This window comes from Rhagoletis zephyria, unplaced genomic scaffold (genome assembly GCF_001687245.7).
Source record: "Rhagoletis zephyria isolate East Lansing unplaced genomic scaffold, Rhagoletis_zephyria_1.1 Rzeph_scaffold_02878, whole genome shotgun sequence".
NCBI lineage: Eukaryota > Metazoa > Arthropoda > Insecta > Diptera > Tephritidae > Rhagoletis > Rhagoletis zephyria.
The window spans coordinates 36,819-49,175 of NW_016159962.1; the positions used below are offsets into that span (position 1 = coordinate 36,819).

General features: G+C 38.1%; 1 protein-coding gene across 1 annotated transcript in view; it reads left to right on the plus strand.

Annotated features, from left to right (window-relative positions):
• LOC108367945 (uncharacterized) overlaps nucleotides 1–12,357 on the plus strand; it is a 66,021-nt gene that overhangs the window by 33,255 nt on the left and 20,409 nt on the right. Inside the window, exon 10 of the mRNA XM_017622660.1 lies at nucleotides 10,459–11,337. Within this exon, the coding sequence (XP_017478149.1) occupies nucleotides 10,459–11,337 (879 nt within the window). The remainder of the gene's footprint in view (nucleotides 1–10,458; nucleotides 11,338–12,357) is intronic.

Genomic DNA, 12,357 nt, shown 5'->3' on the forward strand with positions numbered 1-12,357 from the left:
CACACTGCTTCAATCCATTCATATTTGTGCTATTTTGACTCGATATCGAATTAGTTGCACGGCATCCATAAACTGGTTGGTATAGGAGTATCTTCCCAACTCTTGATGCACTGCTGCATTTACGGTACACTTTGTGTCTTCATACGTGGGGAAGCCTCAAAGACCACCTGTAGACTAAAAATAAACGGATGTTGGTATAAAACTGCCGGAAATTGTTGGCGGCAGAGATCTGAGCACTTGTGTCTTTTCAATGCCTCAGCATAATACGCCACCATTACCTTTGTTGAAGATATTCTGTAATGTGGAATTCCCTGAGGATGAATATTGGTTTAATACCGGCATGGAGCGCATACTCACAGATTGTCGAATCTTCAATGCTGGCTCCAAAAATGGCTCTGCGTCAGGCTCTGGGGGTCGTCATCGAAGTTAATGGGGATAAGCTTGACTTTTTCTTAGGGAGTATGCTTCTGTCTTCCAGGCTGAGATATTTGCAATCCTCACGGCCATGGACTAAATTGTGGAAAATAGGTGGACGGTCAGGAGTTTACGTGTCTGCAGTGACAGCCAAGCTGCACATAAGGCATTGGCCAGCCCTCTAACTACTTCCAAACTAGTTCAGCAATGCAAGTTTCGACTTAATAATTAGTCTGTTCCAATAGCAGTCCGGTTTACAGGATTTAGTCAGAACTTACAGGAAGTCGTTCCTATTGACATAAAACCTGTAAGTGGGAACACATTTGAGAGAGTAACTGAGCAACTGTTCCTAGTCAGAAGTTACAGGATTTAGTCCGGAGTTTTTTTTCCTGTAAGTTCATGAAAAGTGTCAAACGATCAGCTGATTCACATGTGCAAACAAAAACAGAAAGCGGTGAAAGCAAATAACCTTATATTTGTTAAAAAATGGGAGTAAACAACGAAATATTTGAATATGTATAGATTTTAATAATTATTTAGTGATATTTCAGCCAAATCAGTGTAGTACCAATGACATGTAAACAAACCGTCTGACGTTTTTACAGGAAATAGTGCTTTTTGCGTTCCTATGCACTTCTGCATCTGTTCTCCTTTTACTCTCATTCGAGAGCGTAAAATTGTAGTTTGACAGTTCCACAGGTTTTAGTCCGAAGTTCAAAGGAACAGACTAAATGTTGGCAAACATAACAAGCTTGTTTTACTTTGGGTGCCAGGTCACTCGAAAGTACCTGGTAATGAGACATCTGACTATTTGGCCAGAACTGGCTCAGGTCAGGTGTTGCTCGGTCCTCGGTCGACCATCGAAGCCACCATCAGAAACTGGGTAAATACTTCGCTCAGCAACGACTGGGAAGCATCGAGGGGCTGCAGGTGAGCAAAACCCGTGCCGTCTTTAGTCTCAGAAGGGCTATCTATTTTTTTTTTTGCTCTCATTGAGCAGCCGGGAATGCAGACAACTTGTTGGACTGCTGACTGGTCAGTTCACGTAACACAAGCACCTGACTATGATCGTCGTACATGACAACTCCATTTGCCCATCCCAACCTTGAAGAGGATGAGACGGTGGAATGCCTTTTGTGCTTCTGTCCCGCCTTTCGAAGAATTAGGTATGAGACATTTGGCAGCGATGTGTTTAGAGACGAACACGTGAGCTCTCTGATACCCAACAATCTACTTAAGTTTATTCGTAAATCCTGCAGATTTGAAACAGATTAAAAGGGGCATGAAAACAGTACAATGGACGGCATGTAGTCTGAGTATTGTTTTCTGCACGCGTTCTTTTGTGCCCGGTAGCTAAACCGTCTACCTCAGAAAAATTTGTATATTTCTTCTTATATATGTAGCAACCAAGGTACATTGAACAGGTAGTATCAGTAGAGCAGCTGACTTGATTTATTTTCAAATTATTTGGTCTCGAAAATGTCAAATATTTTTAATTTTTTCTCACAAAAATTCTGAATTGTTAAAATCCATTTGCATGTGTAACCTTTTTCCATACAAAACAAGCGATTGAATAGCAGCTTTTGGAACGTTCGCCCAACTCGGCAGCACGACCGCTGATTACTGGGCCTTGCAAAGGATGGATCAATGCTTCGAGAAGCAAACAAATTTACTAGGAAAGAAAGTTGCATCAATTTTTATTTTTTCCAATTTCAATTTTTTATTTTTTATAATTTTTTGTATTTCACATGGCACGCTTTGATTTAGAAGAAAAAATTCAGAACAGTTTTTGACACTTTCGATACCAGAAGCAACAACAAAATACACGCAAATGTTGTTTTTGCTCTACTGATACTACCTGTTTAATGTGCCTTGGTTGGTAGCAACTAACTTCAAATTTATTTATAACACCGTGCGACAAAACAAAAAAAAAAAATCAAAACACATGAAAGAATCAACTGTGGGCCAAATATAGTAAAACTGCGTTTTTAGATTTTCACTCTGACGCCAGGAGGTTTTTTCTTGCAAGGAGTTTGAAATTTTAAAGATATAATTAATTCAAAAAATTACTTTAAAAAATCAGTGCACTGTAGAATAACAATATGGGTACCAAATGAGAGAGAAAATTCTGTTAAATTTAAAAACAGTAAAGTTTCTTGGCTTACAAGGACGAATAGGTATTGAAATGCGTTTTAATAAATTGTTTCTCTTTAAGTTAATAAAGTTTGCAGGACGAAATTCGATAATGAGGTCGTGTGTATATTAGTCTTCAAACAATAATTGAATAAAAAATATTGGAAATTTTCAAGGATATTTAGGGACAAAATTTTTAAAGGACATTCGTCCTTATGCACCAAAAAAATGTAATCTGTTATAATTCCACAGATTCTTTTCTTTTATATGATACCCTTATTGTTATTCTGCATTGCCCTGAATTTTTAAAATAATTTTTTGAAATAATCACATTATTTTTTAAAATTCACAGTCACTTTAAAAAAATCCTGACGTCAGGGAGAAAAATTAAGTACGCAGTTTTTGAAACACACACACATCTTTGGAAATAATTAGATATTAAATGAATAATCACCTAACTTTGGGCCATTACCTATTTCAGCATTTAATACTAAGTAATTTTAAATTGGTTGAAAAGACATCTGCAAGAGAAACTTACTGACTTTGAAGTGGTTTAAGCCAAATGCATTTTAAAGTAGTTGAAATTAAATGCCGAGTCGTGTAATTGACTGCCCTGCAGGAAATGTATCTAACTATAAGCGAACTTTAAGTTGATTAGGAAGGAGGAAGTTACTTTTTTGTAGGTAATTACAAGTTATATATTTTATAGAAATCCCGCAATAAAGCTAACTACAAGTGGATTATTTTTTATCAATTGATAATCGTTTTCTGCGGGTGATGCCAAGGACATCGCTATGTTAAAGTCAACAGTTCGTTCCAAAGGAAAAATTCAGATCTTCAACTAGTTGTGGTGGTTAAAAACTAAAAACTGATTGAACATAGATATTTGAACTAGTATCTTTCCGTACTGGGTTCCTTTCAGCGTTATTAATATGTGCTTGGCTGTGTGTGTGTGTGTGTGTGTGTATTTGAGCGCAGCGGCGCTTTCAAAGCAACTGAGGCATTAATCCATTGTCGGCCGAGCACTTTTGCGCTTTTCACCTTTGTTAGGCGCCTTGTAGGTATTTCGTTTTCCTTTTTTTTCGGAGAATATCCCCTCTTGAATTCCTGTTGCTTTGCGTTATTTCAATTTTCGTTGTTTTTTTTTTGCCATTTACTTCGCACACGCTTTGAACGGTGCGTCAAGTGGCGTAAAGGTTTTTGATTTATTTTGCGGAAACTTGGCTGCACAAAAGGCGAAGCGGTAGGCAACGTAAAATTGCATTCTTGCACAAAAGAATTTTTCGTATTCTTCGTTTAATCCTTTGGCCATATGGTGGATGGATATGATTTTCTGTTTTTTTTTGTGTACTTTAAAAATCCTTTAACCTGTTTCTTCATTTTGCCTCTTTTAATAGCAACTGTCACTGAGCGCTGATGTTTCTTCGAAACTGTTGCGCTGCATTGCTGTTGCCTTTTTGCAATTTTTGTTATTGAATTGTGCGCTTTGGGAACGTCTTTGTGGTCGTTAGGATGCCTGTTGCCACCTGCAGTGTTGGGTTATTACATTAACGCGCTATTGCAGACACACCCTATCGATCTGTATGGCAGTCTGGAATGTACAAAAATACCAAGTATTCATTCTGTTTAATTGCATTTGTTTATTTATCGCCTGTTGACAGGAGTGAAGATATCGATAAACTCGGTGAGTGGTTCGTGCACATTTTCAGTGATTGAAAATATCGGCAGGTTTTTTGTTTTATATGCCTCTTGCACAGTGCATTGTTTGTGACATTGAAAACGAGAACATTGCTTGTGTTATATATACCAATATTGTCTGTAGNTCAGATTTATCATTTTATATGCCTCTTGCACAGTGCATTGATTGTGACATTGAAAACGATAACATTGCTTGTGTTATATATATCAATATTATCTGTAGCCAGATCCACCCAATGCTGATTGCTTTTTCAAGGTAGACACTGGTGCAATGATGTTAATCCACCCGACAACCCCTCTTCGCCAGTTCCTCTAGCAATGACCATAAGTCGTTTACGACTACAATTAGAGCAGAGGTGGGAGAACCCTACTCTGTCGCAGATCATATTGTTAGCAAGGATTGTCTTCGCTCAACCCCGTGATTGGCTAGGACATGAGGTTGCGAGGCGGTCTGAGAACTATTTAGCGCCTTAGGGATAGGCACCAACCCGGCGTCCCATAAAACTTTGGGGATATACCCATTCCTCACGAATTCGCGTATATGAAAGCCGGTCTCCTTTTAGCTAGCCTGTAGATTTTAGATTTCTATATTTCAGAAATTATGAGCTTAAAGAGAAAATATTTTCGCTTCTGGCTTAAGTTGACGTGTGGACTAATCATTGACAGTTTCTTACGGTCAATTAAGTAAAGTCTAGATTTACTGAGCTCTGAGGGCACCCAGTCCCGTATTTGTTTCCCATCTGGGTCGATGATTATTCAGCAGGCCGAAAAGGGCAGGGCAACCCTCGTATCTTGACCTGACGAAGTCTTTTTTTGAAGAATAAACGACTCCTCACAGCTCATTGTCCATTATGCGCCTAAAGGCTCTAAGACTTGTGACGCCCCTCTCCGCTTTCGAAGAAGGATCTGCATAAAGCCTTTCAAATTTCGGTTATGTAAATTGCTAGTCAGAAAGCGATAGATAGAACCCCCATCCCTAGTTCAGAGTAAATTGATTTCGGCTATAATACGCAAAAGAGTGATCTTCAAGAACTTCTAGTCCGATATACGAGGTACTGCTCCCAAGAAATCGGAGTTAGGCCAAGGACCTCTACCCTGCGAAATTTTGATTGTTTTTTTTTGTAGTCAAAAGCTTGGTACAATACAGCAATCTTGTCAACAAATTATTTTTCGTAATTGGGATAAAGAAAAATATTAGGGTATTCACACAAATTGGGTTACGATTTGCACTAAATTTCGACAAATACCCAATCGTGTGACGCTGCCTTGCAATTTGTTTTTATACGGATGTTGTCAAAGAATGGCCTATAAAAAAACAAACCAAAATTAAATAACAAAAAAAAAAAAAATATTTTAAAACTTGCCAAAATTTGGTGCGGCTATAATTTTTTCAACTACTATACATAAGTTGACCATGATTACTATAATAGTAGCACAATGCCACTAATATTTGACTTACAAACAAAATACGGGCAGGAATTTCAAAATTTCAACCCTATTTGTGTGAGATATTTTATTTTTATCAATATTTTTCTTTTAATCAACCTATGTTGAAATAAAAGTGATTTTGTTATTAAAACTAAACTTCTCAAAACTTAAATTTTTTGTAACAGAAACGCTACTAAAAGTATCGCTAGAAAATAATCGATTGTACTTGTACTCAAAAGTACTCCGACTAAACTACTAAATAAAAATTCGCTTCTTAGTAAAATTCAAAAATGCAATTTGTGTTTGGATAACTTTCACTGTAAATACAGTTTGAAGATGAAATTTTTTTTGGTGGCTTGCCACCTGTTAAAAATTTGTATAAAAACTATTTAACTTGTTAATGAACTAGATATTACAATATGGGTATCAATTGAAATGGTTTTGAAATTGCTTTATTTTAGATGACACATAGAAGGGTTGCCGAGTGTTTTAAAAATCAAATTCACTTTAATTAAGGGAACAAGGTAATTGAAATACGTATATCAATATGGGTATAAGAAAAAAGAAAAAACTGGATATATTAATCAAGAAATAAGTGAAGAGTAAAAACATACCTGGGTTAATTTAAGAGTCCAGTAATTTAAAAGGAATGCAATCAGAACAAATCAATGATTGAAAATGTATGTATTTGTAACAAATACGATGCCTTAAACCTTTGGCTTGACACAATTATTATTTTAGTTTAACTAAATTTGACTTTTCAAACAGGTGGCAACCCTCTTCGTAATACTTTCAAGCTAAAACTTTCTTAAACCACTTTCTTTTGACTCTAATATGATGATACCTATCTATTTCAATAACCTAATTTCTTTAATTCCAATGAAATTTGATCTTTTTAACAGGTGGCAGCCCTCTGCATGTACTCAAGAAATAAACCCTTTTCGCACACATTTCGATTGATAATTCATTTAGTTTATTGAAAAATTTTAATTTAATTTTGTAATAGGTGGCAAATCTTAAAAAAAAAATAAAACTCTATTTTCTACAGGTTAAGCTTTTTAATCTAACACTTCATTTTTTAAAATAGAAGAAATCTTTCAGATCTGATGTTTAATTTTATTCTAAAATTTTTAATCATGGAGCTCTTTACTATCAATATGGAATTAAAAAACGTCAAACCAACATATTATTTTAAAGACTGTATTTTTGACATTTGTTTCTGCGAAGAGCTTACGCATGGATAAGCTCTTATTCATATTCTTAGCATAAAACAGACCCGGCGAACTTCGACTCGCTCAAAATAAATTTTTTGAATTGAAACATTTCGGTCCAACATTTTCACCAACAGTTTACGTTCATGACCACCAAGTACTTGTACACACGTTGTGAAGTACAAAAAGTACTAAGTACTTGGTAGAGGTACTCGAGTATATACCTTTAAGTACCGGTATCGGAACATCCCTGGTGTGGCTTAAGTTATTTTATAACTTGAAGTCTCGATGGTTTGAACTCTTTTTTTTTTTAAATAGCCATTCTAGTTATGAAAGTTTAATTGTATTCTAATTTGACGTTGAGGGAATTGCCCACGGCTAAATGAATTTTACTCCTCTTTACTTCGTTGTTGTTGATTCACTTTTCGGCAACTATTGTTATGTTAGCGACTAAGTATTGCCATTTGGCTTAGGAATTTATAAGAAATGTTAATTTTTCGTTCTTGTTGCACATAAAGAAATCATTGCGATGCGAAATTTTCATAGAGAATGCTGTTGAATCGGTTCACTGCAAAGATGCTGTAGCGGAAGGCAGCGAGTGAGTGCCATGATGTTTTTTTTTCCTCTAGTTTTAGTACTAAATTGAGTGTGGATGTTGTTTAACTTTGTGCTTTTAAATGTGCGTATGTGTGCGAAATTTGCCGCATCGACATCAACTTCCCATCCCACTACCGCTACCACTCTTTTTCCATTAGCGAAATTGTTTGCTCGCACTGGTTTGCGGCTTATGTTGAGCTTAGTGCTGTTTGCAGCAACAACCAGCGTGCAAAATGTAGCATGCAACATATCAGATCCAAATGCTTGTGAAACCGTAAAATAGCGAGTTCATTCTGTGGCATCAACGAGCTCTGCGGAAATGCGGAGTAGCCAGCGTGAATCTTTTATTAAAATGTTTAAAGCTGTTTTGTTTTTCTGTGTTTTTTTTTGCGAAACAAATCGATAGCTTAGCAAAGCTTTAACAGAGTTGCACAGTTTAATAATCGCACGCTTCAGCTGAAACACTGTTAATATGTATGTGTAAAAGTGTGCTGGAAAGGTTATCCTAAAACGACACATTAACAAACAACAGGACAGGACAAAAGGCAACTAGTATTTGGATTTAGTAAAAATGGGTTAGACAGCATTTTTCGTGCCCGATACCCGTAATTTTCATTATAATAAAAAGAAATTTTATTTTTCATGTCAAGGACACGATTTAATTACTTCTTAAGATTACTTATGCCCTTCAATGTGAACTTCATTGTAACCGAAACATATATTCCAACATTTCATCTAATCTTAAAATCATTTCATAGGTCAATTTCGTATTTAGCTTCAGCATCTTATGCGAATTCTTTTTTACGGTCTTCAGTCATAAGAATAGAAAAGGTTCAGCTACATACGAGTACTATTAAGTAAGCTAACTATTTATCTGGTCTAGTTTCGGTTGAACGTTGTTTTGTTCAATAATTTTACCCAACTCGGATATAAAAGTGATGGTTTCCTTTGCAAGCTTATCGGGTCGGAAATGCCCGTTAAACAGAACTACTGGTACGATGAGGAGTGTCAAGAAGTTGCAGAGATAGGGCGCAACGCGAGCTATTCGGAGCCGTTATAGGGATCGAAGGGGGAAGCGAAACTTATTAGCCGCGATAAGAAGAGCGAGGTCGTCTGGTATACTGACAGCTACAAGACTGTCCACGGCTTCGGAGCAGGAGTTTACGGCATACAACCCAGACGGCTGCTTTTCACCAACATGGGGCAAGCTAACTCTGTCTTTCAGGCCGAAGTGTAGGCCAATAAACTACGTCTGAAGTAAAAAGTATGTAGAAAGTGGGGGCAACCAAAATACATATTTACATACACTCGGAGAGAAGAGCGGAGCTCATCGCCGCATACAACCGTAGAACTCCATCACCTCAGTAGGCATGAAGCAAGCAATGTTACAGGACTTCTTACTGGCCACCGTAGAGTACTGAAACACTTGTTAAACATAAGAGTTGTCACAGTAGAGCACATTTGGTTCCACTGTGAAGCGCTTACTAAGACCAGACTTCGATTCCTAGGATCACCACACCTAGAAGCACGCGTCCTAAATGGCACTCAGAAAGGACTTCGCGTGGTTCTAGTAGTACGTGGATCAAAGAAGACCCGTAGTCGAAAAGAGGTTTTAGGTGACCTGCTCTCTCCTCTTCCAAGACCAGGACAAACTCTTGTAAGAACAACCATGGCGACCTAGTCACCGATGTCCAGAACGTATTTAATTATCGAGAGAACACTTGTCCACCCTTTTGAATGACAGCTGCACTGAAAGTAGTCGAGAAGACGGACCCGTGCACCCAGTCGTTGATGACGGATTCGATGTGCTGATATGGTTTTATGTCTATTTCAAACATCTTCGATAGAACATTCAGTTGGATATAATGAGATAAGCTTAGATAGATTTATGTGGGCGGAATCACGTCCATTTTCCAATACTTCTTCTTCCATACTTCTTATTTTCAATGGATTGCTCTTAGTATAAATTTTAGGTAAATTACCATCCTTTAATTTCGAAATATCAAAGTTTCAAGCATTTCTGAAATTTACCGTTACAGAAAAGTGGACGTAATTTTAGTCTGATTTCAATAATTTTCAACGTTTTACCTTTATGTGGCAAGCTCCGAGATTGGTACAAATTGATCGAACGGTTACCGAGATACACATATTTGGTCATAAGTGGGCGGGGTCACGCCTATTTTCCTAAAATTTATAATATTTTTATTTTTCGTCAAAAAATTTTGGTAAATATCAATTTAGAGTGAAAACGCTTCAGTAGTTAGTAAAATATCGCAGTTTTCGTACATAGGTTAACTACCGTTATATGGAAGGTAGGCGTGGTTATCGTCCGATTTAGCCCATTTTCAATACCATCCGTTCTATGCTGAAAAGAAGTACACATACCAAGTTTCGTTTGGACGGACGGACGGACGCACAGACAGTCACCGCTTAATCGATTCCTTTTTTTCTTTCTGATCATTTATGTATACATTTGTCTATATCTATCTCGACTCTTTTGCCTGTTACAAACAACCGTTATGTGAACAAAATTAATACACCCTTGTGCACAAGTGCGCTCGGGTATAAAAAAGTAATTTTTAAGCAAAAAATAAAAATTATTAAGCTAGCATTTCAGGATCATACTTTTGTATATTTAAGAAAAACTTGGAAGTTAGGGGGGCTCTATCCCCCTTCCCCTACCTGGCTACGCCCATATGTATGTGTATGCATCTTATAAATGAATTTTTGCAAAGTAATAAAAACTTACTACTGTATATATTTTACTCTTTCTCCTCTTCATTACATGCACGCACACAATCACACAATGCAATCAACATCAACAATCAACAACTGCTACGGTACTAACTGCAACAAACAAATAAACTACGCCAACAATAACGATGACAACAACTTTATAAATTTGCCTAAACTGGCCACTCAAACAAATGCTCACACACACACACGCACACACACACACACACAAACGCTAAAAAAGGACGTGGAGAACTTTTCCGCTTTGGCGCATGCAACGATCATCCTAGCAAATGTAATTCTTAAAACTGAGGAAATTTATTTAGTAAATCACATCAAACTTTATTTGAAAAACCATCCGGCGGTGGAGGAGCGTGAACTCAACAGAGTCCAACAGCAACAACTGCAACGACAGCAGCAACAGCAACAACGTACCGCACATTGGCTGGTAGACGGCCCATCGACATCTTCGGCAGCGGCGCGTGCAACCGCCACAGCCACAGCCGCAGCCTCAAGCTCCGGCCAAGCGTCGAGTGGCAGCATAAGTGAAATTAACTATTTCGCAAAAGTTTTATGCGAGAAGCTAGAAAATTGCCTCAACGTCGTTTCTGCGCCCACCACTTCTACCAGCTGCAACACCACCACCAACATCATCACTAGCGCCTGCGGCGATGTGGCCTACTATCAGCTGGCTAGCCGTTTCGTGGAAGCTTTGTATGACGTCTGCTGCCGTTCTCGCCACAAGGATGCGCTACAATCAGTTTTTCGTTTGGTGCTGGCCGAATCGGCACTGCTCGATAAGTACTGTAATTTCCTAACTGTAGAGCCGTGGCAAAGGGGCGACGAAGTGCGGCACGCGGACAACACAACTACGACAGGGCAGGCGTGTGTTATGGGTGGTGGTAGTGGAGAACAGGCTATGCAGCTGCAGTTGCTAGTCTTGAAACTTTTGTCGGCCATGAAATTGTTAGATCCGGTGGTGATGTTGCAACTGCTAAAACAACAAATGCAAAACGTAAACCAAGAACAGCAGAGAAGGTATGCGGCGGCAACAAATAAAGAGCGACTGAAGTGGTGCGCCAACATGCAGAGGACACTTCTGAGTGAAATTTGCCAGCAAAATGTAAGTGGCAAGTTGGGACCGATGACAACTGTCGTCAGTGTGTAAGTGGGCGGGAATGTTGCGCTGAGTATGAGCAAGTGGGAGGTTGGATGATAAGTAAGCTCTACTGTGCGGGTGTGTAAGGATTCTAATATATGTATGTAGACCATTAAATTAATTTGCATTTTCGAAAGTGTGCTGCTCTCCCCCTAACGCGAACGCTTGACTTTGTCATGAGTGGGCAGGAGTTTCAAAGTATGCACATATGCACTTGCGAATAAGTCTTCTTGTAGGCTCATGACTCAGCGAGGAATAACTGATTCAAATAAGTTTTAAACACTTCTGGGCGTAAAAGTTGTAATTTTGTGGCTTTTGCTTGTTATTTGCGCCCATTTGAAGCGGTAAGAGGCTGCATCGCGTACGACGATGGCACCGATGATATGACGTCATGGTCTGGTCGTGGAAAGGAAATTAAGAGATAAATTAGTTCCTCTGTCCACCATTGGGTTAACCATTTACACAATTGTGACTATTATAACCAGATTGTTGATGGTTTAGGCAATAAACTTTTAATTTAAACACATAAATATATATGTATGTTAGGGCGGGTCAATTTTGTGGGAGATTTTTTCGATTTTGCGCGTAGAGCACAGGAGAATTCTGCGAGTAATTTTAAGCAAATTTGCCGAAAAAACCATGGATCTAAAAGCAGCTTGGAGTTTGCCAAATTGCGAAAATAGGTTTCTTTTACTCAGCATTTTGCTGTAGTGTCGCAAAGAAGAAATTTTGTACAACATGGTACAAAAGGTTTTTGGTATGAATAATCCGTTTCTGGACTTATCTTTTTCCTAAAACATCCGCCAGAGGGCGCAATAGGAAAAATTTAAATTTTTTTTTATGTGGCCCGCCCTAATATGTGTCGATCATGCTACTTCTCGATGTTTATTTTCCATGCAAGTCAAGTTTATCTCTAAATCGAGGTACTATCCCTGAAGAAGACGTGGGCTTATCTCTTGTAAACAACCTTTTGACAAAATTAGA